Here is a 15,706-nt window from a genome sequence, read left to right as displayed (position 1 = left end):
CAAACTACTGATAGAAACAGAAATCTGATTTAAAAAGCATAAAATCAGGAATTGTTTAAACTTCTGACAACAAAACGCACACAGATGTTACAAAAGAAAGCAAAATTTTTGGTAGAAGCACAAGTACAATTAAGCTAAGGCTTTTCATTCTCTTCACAATTTTTGACCCAAAGACTACAAACATTTTCTTTCAAAAAACACTTCTTTAGTGCTTTCTAGTGTTGAAACCAAGCAGCCCATTTGTGTCTCAGGAAACTTCCAAAACAACCCAGCCCAGAAACCCATCCCTAGGTGCACTACCAGCAGCTGGTGCCACAGATAACATCCATGTTTGAAAGAGGACAAAATGGAAATGGATGTTGCTCAGCTGGACTTGTCCTTCTGTGCTGCAGCCTCTACCAGACACAAACTCATTTTTCAATCACACTCACCATTCAAAGCACCTCCAGGCACAGCCCCGTCCTTCCCCTCCCCCTTGGCACAAACCAGCTGGCAGAAAGACTCCAGCTTTTTGGATTTGCTCCACACCTCCCACACACCCTGACTTCCAGAGTGACATCAGCGTGTCTCCTCGTGGCCTGCAGCTAAGAACAAGTAAAGTGGATTTTCCTCTTTCCAAGTAAAGGGAGCTGAAAACTCGCTGACAGGAGAAGCCAGAGGGAGGAACACCAAGCAGCTCAGCTGGGAATCACACTCAGGGAGGTGCTTTCCCTCCCTCAGAGCAAAGCCACAGACACCAGCTGACCCTGGAGCTAAGTCAGCCAAGCAAGAGGCAGGACTTGTGCAGCATTAACAATTGCAGCAAACCTGCAGTGCCTGCATCGCTGCACTTCAAGGTCTGATTTATGCACCAAGGGCTTTCCAGGTGACTTCAGAGACTTGTGCAGCAAACAGCATTCCCACAATCACCCAGGAGCAGCTCACCTGCAGCCACTTCCATGTGCAATCACACAACGGCTTAGCAGGCACCTAAAGCTCATCCAGTGCCACCCCTGCCATGGGCAGGGACACCTCCCCCAAACCCAGGCTGCTCCAAGCTCCTGGCCTCGGACACTTCCAGCATCCAGGGGCAGCCACAGCTCCTCTGGGCAGCCTGTGCCAGGGCCTCACCCCCCCCCCCCCCCCCCCCCAGCCAAGAATTCCTTTCCAATATCCAACCTGAACCTCCCCTCTCTGTTGGTTTGAATCCATTCATTCCCCTCTGTCCTGAAACAGCCCATCCCTTTGAAACAGCCTCTCTCCATCTCTCCTTCATGTTCCTTTCAGGTAAGGGCCACCCAAAGGCTTCTCCTCTCCAGGCTGGACAATCCCACCTCTCTCAGCCTCTCCCCATGGAATGGGTGCTCTATCCCTCTCATCATCATCCTCCTCCTCACCAGACACGGACAAAAACCCTCACCAGACACTGAAAGGAAACAGTGTTTCCAAGCACCGTCTAAAACACAATGAAAAGTCGCTACAGGTTTCTCCTGGGGGCTGCCAGGACCCTCCACAGCGCACCAGGAAGAGGAGCAAACACATCTAGAAGCATTCCAGAGACACAAAGTAGCTCAGGCACCTCCTTTTAGCCCAGAGTAGTACCAGAGCAAGGCAGACAAGCGTTACCGAGCAAAACACTCTTCATGAATACTTAAAAACTCTGATTCTTGTACCGAGTCACTCACGGATTACGTTTCTAGAGGTGCCAGAAAAGAAAATGTGTTGCGTTTGTAAGGATCTGTCAGGGTACACCAGACTCACCGTGACCAGCTGAGGGCAAAAAGTGTTAAGCTGCTGTCATTAACAGCTCATTAATTCAGGGAAAAAAATACACAGAAAGAACATAGCCTGGCATTTCACTCATGTTTTACAAAGCACCACCTCCATCCTGCCCGGCACTGCACATCTGTGGCTTCCAACACCCCAGAAGTCCCTCACATCTTCTCACCCAGTTGGACTGGCTGGGTCCTAAGGCCCAGGGAGAATTCCCAACCTCTCCATGAGAGGGATGTGTGTTCTCCAGCAGACTGGAAGCTGCCAGACCTGCACCCCAGCCACAGGGATGACAAAAAGCAGGAACTGGAGTCAAGTTCATTGAACAGCACCCTCTCCAACCTTTCCCCAGCACGGCACGTTCGAGCTCACCTACCTCAAATAAGAGGCCGTGGGAGACACAGGCACCTGAGGGACCAGAAAAAAAAATCAGGTTAGGAACGAGTAAGAGCAGCAGCACATCCTCCAGTGAGCCTGCTCTGAACTGGGCAGCCACAAAAAAATACAGTTTTGGGGCAGCTGGGCAACCTCGGGGTAAGGGACAGGACCTCTGGTCGTCTCAAAAAGGCAGGGAGAAAAGAGGGGGCCTGCCAAAATAACAGTGTGAGAAGAGCCAGTGTGAATCCTCATTCCTAAACCTCTCCTGCATGGACAACAGGACAGGCTCACAGGGCTCTCCTGCTTCAGCTGTCCTGGCCCTGCTAATTGAGAGAAACCTTGTCCCAGGCACGGACAGGGACCCAACCAATATATTCAAATATTTCGCCCCAATAATCAAATAAGAGGTTAGGAAGTAAAACCAGGAGTAAGCTGAATGACAGCTCTTCTATCGATTTTCTGGAAATGGTCACCCTGGAGCAACTGCACATGATCTGTCTCCCAAAAGGGTGAGGGGAATACACAAACCAAAATAACCCAAGGAGCTCCAGGATGAAAGGGAAAGAGACCACGGAAAGGCTGCCTCGAGGGACCACCCAGAAAAGTCAGAATTTCCCTGCCAAAAAGTGGAGTTTCCCGAGAAATGCAGATTAGACCAATCTGTACAGAAAGTCTGTGAGCTACACTTCTTGGAATCAAAAGCTCCTCCTTTGAGCTCGTCTTCAGCTCAGCTGCAAGTGGCTGTGGAGGCACCCCCAGGAATTATTTTCCCTTGCCAAGAAGATGAGCCACAGGAGCCCAGCCATATTTCTCTCAAATTCAGCAAATAGCTGTTCTTTTGGCAAGAGAAAATAATTTCAAGGTTCATCATCCAGCTCCACCTCAAAATTCAGTGCAAAACGCAAAGTCACACATTATTGGGAGGCATGGGGTGGAGGGAAAAAAAACCCCAAAATTTAACATCAGTTAGTTAAGACCAGCACAACCCAGCGGTTTTACCCCTCCAGGGCTGGCTGCCTTTCATTTTTAGCTCACTGACAGCTAGAGTTCCTTAAAATACCAGTGTGCTCATCCCCTCCGGGGCCAGAGCAGGGAATAGGGACCATGAAGGACTAGAAAGCAAATTCACCAACTCTGATCCCTCTTACCCACAAAGGGCAAAGACACAGCTCCCTCCTTTACAAGTTACCAAGGGAGACTAAGATACAACCCAGCTCAGCAGGACTTGGACAATCCTTACTTACAAATAAATTTTACTTTTGTCCCCAATTATGGGTGAGCCAAACACACTACACACATTAATTAATTAAGCTTGCCATGCAACAGTGCCCTGATTTTCCAAGAAACTCAAAGCCCCAGGTGTGATCACCACCTGTTGCAAAGCACACCTGAAAAGCATTCTGCAAATTATGACTTGCACAAACTGAAGCACCCAAAAAAGCACCCCGGACTTATTGCTGTGGTATTTTTGTGGGGGACATCTTGGTTTCGGGTTGTTGGTACCGTCATTTACCAAAAATAAAAGCTCTGAAACCAGAAAAAGTGAAGTCTGTCGGAGTGCTACCCAACGAGTTAACACTGGGTAGCAAATGTCCAAGCCCACACCTAGCAGCGCCTCGGCTCGCACGCACATCGCTGGTTTGAACCGCTGCTGTTCACTGGGAACGGCAGCACTTAAAATCGGGAATCACGGTGGGAGCAAGACTCGGGGAGACTGCCACTTCAGAAGCCAACAACCTACAGCCAAAGGACAGGCTGCAAAACCACCCAGGAGCACGAACGCATCCAACCCGCCCCCCCAAACTCCGGACATCAGCACGGCACAGCCTTGCGCTGGCCACGAGTCCGTCCAGCACCCGAGACAAATGCCGGTGTGCCTCCCCGAGAGCGCCCAAGTTGGCTCCAGCCGCAGGGAGCAGAGCAGGGCTGCTGCCCGTTCCCCCTCACGCTTTCCCGGCCCTGCCCGGCTCCCGACGCCGCATTCCCGAGCGCTCCGCTCCGCACGGCCCCGCCACCCGCGGGCTGCCCGAGGGCTGCGGCTGCCGCTGCCCGCCCCGGCCCCTCAGCGCCACACAACGTGCCGGGGCAAGCTCCCCTCACCTGGGCACGGCCGAGCGCCGCCGCCTTCCCTCCCTCCCGCCCGCCGTGAGGGGCAGCCCGGAGCGGGACCCCCGTGCCCACCGGCCGGGCACGGCTTCGCCCCGGTGCCCCTCACCTCGCCTGTGGAGGAGCCGCCAAAATGGCGGGGGGCGGAGGCGGACCCCCGCCCGGGCCGGCAGCGCGACCAGCGAGGCAGCGAGGCAGAGGCGTCCCGTGTGCCAGGGGAAAAGGCGTCCGGAGCCGCTTTCCCCTCAGGGATCCCCCGCCCGCGGGACCGGGACGCGCTCGGCGCGGGACTCACCTGAGGCGGCATCGGCCAGCGCGGCTGGGAGCAGCAGCAGCAGCGGCGGCAGCAGCAGCACGGTGGCCCCGGCGGCGCTCGGGGCGCCCATGGCCCCTGGCGGCGAGCAGCGAGCGGGGAGTGCCGCCGGGCCCGCGGCAGGTGCCGGGGCAGCGTCTCAGCCCCCGCCCCGCCGCCAAACTTCGCCCGCAGACAAAGGGGCAGCTCCGCGCCGCAGCCCGCCCCCGCCCCGCCCCGGGCAGCGCTGCGCCCTCCTTCCTCCCGGCACCCGAGCCTCTCCTCCTCCTCCTCCTCCCACTCCCCGGCACCTTGCGCCGGGGGGGCAGAGGATTCCGGCTTCTCCTCCCCCTCACACCCGCTACCTGGGCATGGAGCAGCCCCCGGCGATCCCGCAGCCGTGCCAGGATCAGGCAAATCAAACGTGTTTGTGTTGGACCTGACCCCAGTGACTCGAGCCATCCCGGTGGCTGCAAGGGAGAGGTCACCCTCTCAACCCGGGTTGGAAGCTTCTGATTTGTTGCGTTTTGGGTGTCAGTTTGGGTTGTAGGATTATAACAAGAAATAGTAAAGCCTAGTCTATTTCCATGTCCATTTCTTCTTGGCGTGTGCACACACACACACACACAGTACCATGTCCATTCAAGAAAAGCTTCCTCCAGCAGTGCACACTCAACACATCTCAGAGCCAAGGTTTCCAAATGAATGTTTGGCTCCTACAAGTCACAGGATAAAGAAAAACAGCCCCAATTTGAAGTTAAAGCCATTCCAAGCCCCAAATTAAAATGAACTCGGAAAGTGAGTTTATTTTTACTAGTCTGTGAATGAAATGTTGTTTTTTTTTTTTCCCTGCCAATTTCAGCGTTCCCGCTTCATAGCAGTACCCTAGTTCCCACAGAGCAGTTGGTTGCACAGGGCTGGGTTGCTGCTGCTGCCTTCATCTCCTGCTTACCTGATTAAATGCAACGATGGCAGCTCAATTTGATAACAATTCCCCGTGGTAACTCCATCTGCTCACTTTTGATTCACTTCCTAATGATTTTTTAGGGTTTTTTTTTCCTCCTCAGGACTGCATGCCTTTAATCACTGTGCCAGAATTCCCACAGCAAAAAACACACAAGCCCCAGCTCCCTTCTAGGTCCCTTCTAACTCCTCAGGTGAAACTCTGGACAACTTGACCAAACTCAAAGAAACACCAGCAAGAAAGAACAGGTGCAAATAATTAAAACCAAGCACACAGAGGGTTCAATAATTTCATATAGAACAGGTGAAAATAATTAAAGCCATGCACATAGTGTTCAACAACTTCATACAGAACAAGCTTCATATAAATGTGTCCAGTCCATCTTTTCACCATTTTTGTTCTTCATCTTCCTGCTGCTGTTCTTTAGGCTTTGACAACTTGTTTCCCTAGTCCAGCTACTGCCTACTCCTCCCTATTTCTCCTACCTTCCTTCCTGCTGTTCCCACAACACTGCTCCAAAGACCCTGTTAAAAGTCAGGAGAAATCCAGACCCATAACATAGATAATTTTTCAGATTTTCCCTCTAGCAAGCACTCATTTCCAGCATTTCTTAAGTTTAGCACTCAGCGCAAAAGACCTGAAATTTTCAGAAATTCAAAGCTTGCTAAAGTTTTGTCCTTCACATCCTATTGAACACAAAAGCAGCATTTCTGTTTTGAGTCTACTTACAGATTAGCAGCAAATAAAATTATCAAATAAGCTTCAGACTCTCTCAGGAGAAATATGAGATCGTTCAAAGGCTGAAAGCCTGAAGGGTACAACTTGCAAAGCACTGATGCAGCTGTCAGCTGCTGCCACAGATCTTTGAAATAATGCCACAAAAAGTCACTGGGGTTGTAGAAATTAACCACTTTTAGCCTCCCTTTTACCAAACCTCTAGGCAGAGGTCAGTTTTCTGCAAGTTGGTGTGAAAGAGCCATTCCTCCACTTGGCAAATCCCTGGCTGAAGATATTGAGCCAGACATACCTTGTGTTCCTGGAGAGCTGGCCACGTGCTGGCTCAGACTTGCACAGAACAGCTGGACAAACATGGCTCTGAGAAGGATCCATCTCTGGCAAGTGAAGTTGGCATCATGTGCATTCCCCACTTCCAGAACCCCTGACACTTAAATATTTTTCCAGCTTTTAACTGGGTTTTTTTACAATTTTATTAATATTCCTTTTTAAAATCCATGAGATTAGCCCACAAAAACAACATGGCATGGCAGGGTCACCACGTGTGACCTTCACCCAGCATCTCCCAGTACCTGACAATTAGGGAAGACTGGCATTTTCCTCTTGTTTTCCAAGCCGGAGACACACTGACACTTCTGCCTTCATGTCCTGGTGGGATGAAGCCTCTAGACACCTGCAAGCTGAGGTACTGACAGAAATAACTGCTTGGAAAATTAAGTTTATCCCTCACAGCGTTTTCTGTCAGCCTCAAAAGCTTTTTTCCTTCCTCTGTCCTATTTCAGTCAATCCAACTATTCCCACACGGACAGTTTTGGCTACAGCATTAGCCTCTCTCTCAGAGTCTGGCAAGACCAGTGGTATTGCAGAACATGGATAACAAAATCCTATTTAATCACTCAGAACACCCATCTCAGCACTAAAAACCTGTCAGCACTGGTGGCAGCTGCAACATCCCTGCCCTGCTCCTCCAGCCGTGGCACAACTCCCATGAACTCAGCTTGACCCACAGGAATTCCAGGTTTTTTGGAGTGCCACAAATTCCCTACAAGTCCAGGTTGAGGCTGAGTGTCAGCCCTGCACTCCCCACAGCTGCACACAGGCTCCCAGGACAACTTCTTCCTTCTTTGGGCAAATGTTTCTGTTTCACTGAGCTTGAATCCCAGCTCTTCTCCTTAGTTAAACTAACAGCAGGGCCAGAAAAACAAACCTAAAAGCCATCATACATCATCTGCAGGGCTAAAGATGCTGCAGCACTGCCTCCCTCCATCCCACAGTCACTTCCAGAAGCCAGCAGTGCCACTGCAGCCATGCTCAGTGGGACAATTATAAGGATTTCTAAAGCACCTTGGCCCAAGAACCACATGTACAAGTCCCACTCTGCCTGTCTGGGGAATCTGCTCATTACAGAGGAACCATCTCATGTTGATCATCCCTTCCATCTCTCCCCTCCCCATGCCAATCCAACATTCCAGGATAAAAAGAAGTCCCAAGGCACTCAACAGCTTGTACAGCACTGTTTCAGCATGGCACAGACCAGGGGCATTACTCCCTGAGCAATCAGTAGCACAAGTTCAGAACTGCACCTGAAAACTTGCTGAGCCCACTAGCTCCTTCTCTTGCCCCCCTGACCTCCAGAGGCCCAGATTTCCTGTGTCCCCACAGCTCTGGGATTTTCCAAGTGCAGATCCCTGCAGGAACCTTTGTTATTCCATGCTTTTATTCTCTGAGAGCACACTCAGCAGTCTGAGAGCTTCTGATTTAAGCTCACCTGTGCATTTCTGCTTAAGCATCACTTTTTTTTTAAATCCACCCATCAAAGAGGGCAGGCCTATCTTTTCCCAAAATGGACAGTGAAGTCTTGGAAATAAGCCAGAAGAACAGAGAAAAGAGAAATATATTCAGATAATACCACAGGCTTTGCTTTTCTACACCAACAGCTAACTCACATTCAAATTTTGGGTCACAAACACCACACAACCACTGGAATGCCTCATAATATCCCTTACATGTGTAATTCCTAAGCAATAAAGACATCCCAGTGCACTGGCATTGCTTTTCCCACTTGCAACATGCAAAGTCTATTAAGTCAGTGTGAAACCTTCCTATACACACCTCAAAGGGAATTTTTGGATCAAACTCTGAGCAAAGCACCCCACACACAACCAAAAATAATCAGCGTGGCCTGGCAGGAATTGGTCACCCTGACTGACAGCAGCCAAATGCTTCTGATGGGAGCTAAAAGAACTCCCATGCAGCCAGATCCCAGTAAGCTCTTGGAAAAAGGAGGCCTACCTCCAGTAACAGGAATGATTTAAACCTTTCCAGATCTGGACCAGCTCATCCCTGTGGTAAACAGCCAATCCTTTCTGGGACCATCTTACATTTCGGGGTGCAGCTTTACGAACAAGTGTTCAGCAACAGAACCCCCCAAAAAAACCACTTGAGGAGAAATTCCAGGAAATTCCAACGCCTGCACAGGAGGGAAGGCCGGGAGCGCCACCTCCTGGAAAGAAAGCGGAAAATAGCGGCAAAGAGCCGGGTCTGCAGCTGGTATTCCAGAAAACATGGGAGCAAGGTGAATGCTCGCTCCCCTCACAAAACACGTCTGATTCTTCCTTGGAGGAAAACACTTGCTGGGTTCTGACAACAGGCTCCTGTTCCTGACAACGTTACACCCTATTGAGACATGAAATCCACAAGCTGCATTTATTTTTTGTTCTCACAGAGCATGATTTGAGTGACACTTCACATCTGCTTCCCCAGCTGGAGCGCCAGGCCCACAAGGAGAAGACATCAGGTACTAACGGATTCCTGGACAGCTTTTTGCTGATCCTCATCAGCTGCATCTTCTTCCTCTTTCTCCTCTGCTTTCTCCACCTGAGGTAGGATTCCATCGAGGTTCAGCAGCAAGCCTTCACTGGTGGAGGATCTGATAACCAGCCTCTGCACAATGGGATCTAGGAACACAAGGGGGCACCACCCAACTGATCACTCCACCCCTTGCCATCAAGGCAGTGAAAACACCACCAGAATCAGGCTTGACACTCCAAATCAGTAGAAAAGCTAATCCTCACTAAAATGGGCTGATGTACATTGATTTAAATTCATTTTAAAAAATAATCAAAACAAAGCATTCCTTTCTGCACCTACTTTATATTTCAAGTCAGGCAACCCCTTATAGTTTTTATTTGGGCTTCTCAAGGCACGTGTACTTGGCTTTATATGGTCTGGTGTCTGCAGCTACTCTGAGCAGCATCACTGGGAGAGAAGCAAGATCATTCTTCTGGCAGACATTAAGCAAGTATCAACACAAAAAAATGGGATTTTAGCTTACACAAAACTCCTTGACTAAAATTATTTCAGGAATCACCATTTCCTGTCCCGCTAAGCAGATGCACTCTGCTTAAAGTTGACTTGATTATTCCTTTGGCTAAGGAATTAAAATTTAAAAAAAAAGGAAAGAAAGAATCAACTTTCCCTTGGAGGAGCAGGAATTTTAGAGATACTTGGAGAGCAGCAAGGTAACTGCACGACTAGCCAGTAAAGAACTCCCATCTCCCACTTGGGTTTGCTGCAGCCTGAACAAACCTTACCAAAATTAGATGGCTTGAAGGTGCAGATATCCTGGATAATTGTTTTCAGGTTGGCAATGATGTGCTCAGTGGGCATATCCAGCTGCAAAAGGACAGTGCCAAGTTAGTCATGGTGATGATGCCTGGAGCCCAGGTGAATGGATCTGAAAGCACTGCTGTTGATGTTTATTCTACATTCGGATAGGTTTCCTTTCTGTGTGCTCCCTGTGAAGGAGTGACAAATCCCATTAACAGCCTTATACAAATGCTGATTTGCTCACTCTTCTCCCTAGTTCCACTCAGGACACAAAATTCCCAGGGCTTTGTAACAACATGTAGCTTTAAGGGCTGAAAACTCTTAAAAAAACAACTCTTAAAAAACCAACATACACACAAGTGCTTTTGCAAAAAGCTCACTATAATGAAGGAGCTGTCAAAGGCCACAAAATGCATCAGCACCTAGAACTGGAGGCATCAGGAGCTTGAACAGAACCATCAAAAGAACTAGCTCATCACCTCCATGATGAGGACAGGTCATGCTCAGAGGGTTCTAAGCACTCCAAAATAGTTCCCAAATGAAGATGCCAGCTTCCCACAGTAAATCCTTTAGTTCCCTTCTTATTTCTTAACTAAGTCAGACTCCTCCAACAGCAAGGTCAAGAATTCCAGCTACACACAAAAATACAGACAAGGAAGCCCCTGGAATGTCCATGCACAGCTCAGAGCAGCTACTGAGAGTTTATAAACTCATCTGTCTCCAGCACTGCCAGGCAAAGCTCCAGGCATTTCCTACCCTTCCTGCCTGTGCCCCCTCAGTCAGAGGAACACCAAACATCAGGCAGGATTACAAAGATGCAAACCAGAAGGAAAACAAAAAAACCCACCTGAGCTTAGGGCGGAGAAAATGAATAAATAAGCCAAAATTATTTTCTATTTCAAGTAACACAAACAGCTCTTGCTTCCTACGCCAATTCCAGTTATCAAAATTAGAATTCTTTAATTATTTGGTTAAAGCAAAGACTTTTTGACTCTTCTGCATATTGACCATGGATTTACAAACCCATAGTTTATTCCTTACCAAAAAAAAAAAATAAATAAAAACACAACCAAAAAGTTTAAAACCAGCTGAAGATGCCACACAAAAAAGAGTTGTATTTTCTCCAGAGGTTAGTGAAAAAGTGGTCAAAAACTTTGAGAGAGAGGTTGAAGAGATGTTTTCTTTTCCCTCTTTGAATACTACAGTTCTGCTCAGGACAGAAAATGTAAGAGCTCTGCACACAACTTACTCTGGCTATCCTTGTCTTGATGACACTCTCGTCCTCCACCGAGTACTCGTGACACTCCCTGAAGAACTGCACCATTCTGGGAATGTCACTGCCCAGGGAATCTGTTCAAAAACAAAAACAAAAGAAGCTGGCTGAGCAATGCTTATTGGCACAGATGGGTGTGGCACCAGGAAAGAGATCATTCAATCTGTTCATTAAAGCAAACACCAGTGCAAAACACAGTTTCACAGAGAGGACAATGGTGCCCACACTGAGATCACAGTCTCCCTGTTCCCTCCTTCCCCTCTCAGCAGGATTAATAACCATAAGGGCACCTAGCAGCCAAATGCACCTGGGTTCTTATCGCAGGTTTGCCTGTTGCAGGAAAAAATGGATCCCTAAAGTTCCCTTGACTAAGACAAGCGGTGCAGCCACAACCTAACTCCCAAAGTAACCCCACATCCTGACAAAAACCATTCCAGGGGCACCCCCAGGGCTCCAGCCCCCTCAGGAACTGCTAAAAGCTGCAAGCAAGAACTGCTCCTTACTTCTCTTGGTGCTGGGGTACTTCTTTCTCAGCTTGTTCCTCAGGGGGATTAACTTGGGGATGATGGCAGGGACAGCCACGTAGAAATCAGCCTGGATTTCATCCTCCAGGATCTGCAACAAGCACAATTCCACTCCTTGCATTCAAGCTGGTTTATAAAAGGATCCAAGCACAGAAACACATCTCTCTGCCTGCTGCCTCCCAGCCAGAGCTCACTGGACATCAGGCTTCCTCCCCTCCCCTCCAGGCTCCAATTTCAATTAGGATTTTTATGTAATTCTTTAAGAAAAATACACACCCATTTGATTAATTCAACTCCTCCCACGATGGCAGCCCCGTGCTCTCGAGCTACCTCAGCTTCCTGCTCATTCTGTTGAGAGAAAAAAGGAATTAAAAACAGTTGCACTGCAAATTAGCTGCCAGCAGAGCTCAGGGAGAGAATTCCAAACAATTCAGTCCAAAGAGCCACCAAATAAACCCATGGCACCTCTCTGGGATCATCTCACAGAGATAAAATGATTCATTGGCAAAGGACAGCTGCAAGAGTGTGCTGGACACCAAAACCCAGGGAAATGAAGGAATTCTGCCTCACCCACCTCTGTGAACACCAAAAATCCCATTAAAACACAGGAACCCTGGCTTAAACACTTCTGTGAGCACAAAACCCCATGAAAATGAAGGAATTCTGGCTCACCCACCTCTGTGAGCACAAAACCCCAAGAAAATGAAGGAATTCTAGCTCACCCACTTCTGTGAGCACAAAACCCCATGAAAATGAAGGAATTCTGGCTCACCCACCTCTGTGAGCACAAAACCCCATGAAAATGAAGGAATTCTGGCTCACCCACCTCTGTGAGCACAAAACCCCATGAAAATGAAGGAATTCTGGCTCACCCACCTCTGTGAGCACCAAAACCCCATGAAAATGAAGGAATTCTGGCTCACCCACTTCTGTGAGCACAAAACCCCACGAAAAGGAAAGAATTCTAGCTCACCCACCTCTGTGAACACCAAGACCTTGTTCACATCCTCCGTAAAGCGATGGGGGAGAGCGACACCGCTGGAAAAAGGATCCACTTTTTTCTGGCAAAGGAATAAAAAAAAAATTAAAGCAAACAAACAGAAATTAGGACTTGAGTGTGAATTACATCACCACAGGGAGTTGGTCCCCTAAAAATGAAATAAAGAAAATGTAAACAAGGTGAAGAACTGCCCTCAGTCTGAGCAGCTCCAAAGCCTTCAGGAGTGTCAGAACTGCCTCCCCACCTTCTTCTGCAGTGCCATGTCCAGGAAGACGTTGATGTACACAAACTGCTTGGGGTGGGTGAAGTCCAGCTCCTGGAACCTCTTGAGCATGCCCACGGCCTGCTCCAGCCCGTAGGAGGGTCTCCGGTAGAGCCACGTCAGGTACACGTCGTCCACGGGCTTGCTCATCAGCGGCCGCCTCCGAGGGAGGGGCTTCTCCTTGGCCGCCTCCTTCGCCTTCTCCTGCCGGCTCCTCTTGCCATCTTTTTTGGCAGCTCTAAAACCAAAAAAAAAAACCCCAGGCACGTTGTGAGGTCATCAGTTATCGTATTTTCACAGCACTCTGATTTTATAAAGCAAGGTTTTCTCCTCCCTCTCCCGTGGCATTTTGCATTCAGTTGAACACCCAATTCTCATTTTCCTCCCTATTTTCAGAGGGTATCCAGGCAAGGAAAGCAATATTAAAATAATAACTGGACCCTCCATCCCTCTGTAAAGAGTCTGCAGCACTTGAGAACACTTCATTCCCCTGTCTACTCTTGCTTCTCCCAGCCACGCTGTTATTACAGAGACGGCAAATTAAACAATGAAAAGCCAATTAAAAGACAGGAAAGGTTTCAAACAGACTCCAGAAGCTCACCAGCTTTTACTCTGACATGCGATCCTGCTACACCCCGCAAAAGCACAGCCCAATACCACAGCCTCAAGCTTTCCCTATGCCATCAGCACAGAAAACATTCCCTGCGAGCGCAGGCTGTTCTCCGCGAGCCTCTGAGGGTTAGCCGGCTGTCGGACCATCCCTGCGGACACCAAACTCCCCAAACACCCCCCAACACCTCCCAGGACGCCGGACCCGCACTCACTTGGCTGCTGCAGCCGCGTAGGGCCGGGCGGTGGCGGGGCTCACCGCGGCGGGGACAGCGGGGCGCTGCTGCAGCCCGGGGAGGACCCAGCCGCACCGCGGGGCCAGCGCTGCGGGGAGAGAGCAAACACTGCCTCAGACACGCGCCGCGGCCCCCGCACCCCCGACCCGCCCGGACAGGCCCCCCTGCAGCCCCTCAGGGCCGCGGCAGCGCGGGGCAGCGCCCGCGGCTCCCTCACCTCGCCACAGGCAGCGGGCGCCGGGCGCCGCCATTTTGCCGAGCCGCCCTAGTGCGCCACCGGAAGCGCTCCCTGCGGAACCCGCTCCCCGGGGCCGAGAAGAAGCGTTCCGGCAGCCCGCAGGCCCAGGCTCTTTAGCGGTGTGCCACCTAGCGCCGTCCCCCCAACCCGCCGCGCCCGGGCCTACCGTTCCGCGGGTGCGCGGGTTCCGCTGCCCCGAGAGAGGCGACCATTGCCCAGGGCTGGTCAAAAGCCTCCAGCTCGCTTCTTCAGCGGCCTCAGAGGGGTCTCAGGGTGAACTCGGGTTGTTTCGTAGCGCTGCAGGCCTAACTGGTCCCCCTTCCCTGAAGCAACATGGCGGCGGCTCCTGAGGGCAGTCAGAGCCGCGGCCCTCAGCCATGGGGGCGTTGACACCTGTTCAGCCACGGCTGTGTGCGAGAACATTGCCTGCTGCAAGCCACGTGTAATTCCAAAAAGAGATTTTGCGGCTGCCATCGCACCCCTACTCCCTTGTGGGGTGGGTGGGAAAAGAGACACCTAATTCACTGTCCTGGAGCAGCATCCACTTACAAACATTCACTTTCATGTCCTGAGCTGTTCAGATCCACACCACAAATTGTAATGGTTAAAGGGGGCTTCTATTCCACACTGATGTGCTTTTGAATAAAAACATTCCAATCTCCTAGTCTTTCCCAATCAGTGTGTGTCCAAGTGCTCTTACATCAGGGATATGTGGCTGCCTAGAACTCCCCAATGGATCTGTGTGCAAGGATTATTAAACCAGACAAGGGTGGCTGTGTAAAACAAACTGAAACAAAACTGTGTTCATCCAATCCAACATCTGGCTCAGTGTCCTCGGAAAGGATGGACATGGGGAGGCAGGAGGGCGACGGGAGGAAAAGGAACCCTCCTCGGCTAAAACACCTCAGCTGAGGAGTGACAGCCGTTTGTTTAAGGCTCCAGGTGTAAAATGAAATTATTTTGGACAGGTACTTGGCATTGTCCCCTGTCCCTCAGTCCCCTGTGAGCCTCTGGCCTTTTACCCAGCAGGTCTCTGCCTGGAGCACGGATGGAGCATGGATTTCTGGAGATACACGGGCTCGCAGATAATGCTCACCCATCACAAACACCTCACTCTCCCCAAAGTCTGTTTCCTACCAACAGCCCCTGATCCATCGCTGAGGCCCTTCCCGCTCTCCGGCCAACAATGAACTTCTTGGGTCCAGCATCACCTCGGGCAGCTGCAGCAGAAAGCAAATTCCAATTAAAAGCCCCAGAGCCTGATCTCTTGTCCCTCCCTGTGCTCCACCGACCGCTTGTTGCTTCCCTGGTGCTTTTTAATTTTTTTTTTTTTTTTTACCTGCACTTCCCTGCTCCGGCTGCCCACGAGGATCCGTGCCACCGACACTTGGGCGCCCAATAAACCCCACTGCCTGGAGGAGGAGAAACAGAGGTGGCAGACACCGAGCAGATGCCCGCACACTCAAATCCCCGCCGTTCGCCCCGCATTCCCAGGCGTCCCTTCCTTCTCCCACCGCGGCTGTGAAACCGAGTGGGGAACAGGAAGGGAAACGAGGGGATAAAGGGGGCGGCGGGTTCCTTCGTGCCCCCACCGGAGCCGCTCCGTGATCGCTGACACGGCCCCGCGAGTGCCCGCGCTCCCCCCGCCGCGGCCCCGGCACCGCCCGCCGCCGCCTCCCCGCGCCCGCCCCCGTCTCCTCCGCCCTGCGCGCCCCGGCCGCCGCTCCT

At 50.7% G+C, this 15,706-nt stretch overlaps 2 protein-coding genes across 2 annotated transcripts in view; both read right to left on the bottom strand.

Moving 5' to 3' along the window:
- FRAS1 (Fraser extracellular matrix complex subunit 1) overlaps positions 1–4,622 on the bottom strand; it is a 105,746-nt gene extending 101,124 nt beyond the window's left edge. Inside the window, exons 1-2 of the mRNA XM_063158094.1 lie at positions 4,532–4,622; positions 2,129–2,160 (exon numbers count right to left, since the gene is read on the bottom strand). Coding sequence (XP_063014164.1) covers positions 2,129–2,160; positions 4,532–4,622 — 123 coding nt within the window. The remainder of the gene's footprint in view (positions 1–2,128; positions 2,161–4,531) is intronic.
- A 4,297-nt stretch (positions 4,623–8,919) lies between these two features.
- On the bottom strand, positions 8,920–13,828 carry MRPL1 (mitochondrial ribosomal protein L1). The gene is made up of 8 exons (XM_063157141.1): positions 13,720–13,828; positions 12,878–13,133; positions 12,611–12,694; positions 11,910–11,981; positions 11,613–11,724; positions 11,086–11,186; positions 9,821–9,902; positions 8,920–9,184 (listed from the first exon to the last, which is right to left on the bottom strand). Exons 2-8 carry the CDS (start codon positions 13,043–13,045, stop codon positions 9,021–9,023), a joined length of 783 nt encoding a protein of 260 aa, XP_063013211.1. The 5' UTR covers positions 13,046–13,133; positions 13,720–13,828; the 3' UTR covers positions 8,920–9,020.
- Positions 13,829–15,706: the final 1,878 nt, after the last annotated feature.

The sequence above is a fragment of the Melospiza melodia genome, chromosome 5 (assembly GCF_035770615.1).
Source record: "Melospiza melodia melodia isolate bMelMel2 chromosome 5, bMelMel2.pri, whole genome shotgun sequence".
In the NCBI taxonomy this organism is placed as follows: Eukaryota; Metazoa; Chordata; class Aves; order Passeriformes; family Passerellidae; genus Melospiza; species Melospiza melodia.
The sequence above is the reverse complement of the archived record's forward strand: the minus strand, read 5'-3'. Positions and strand labels throughout refer to the sequence as shown.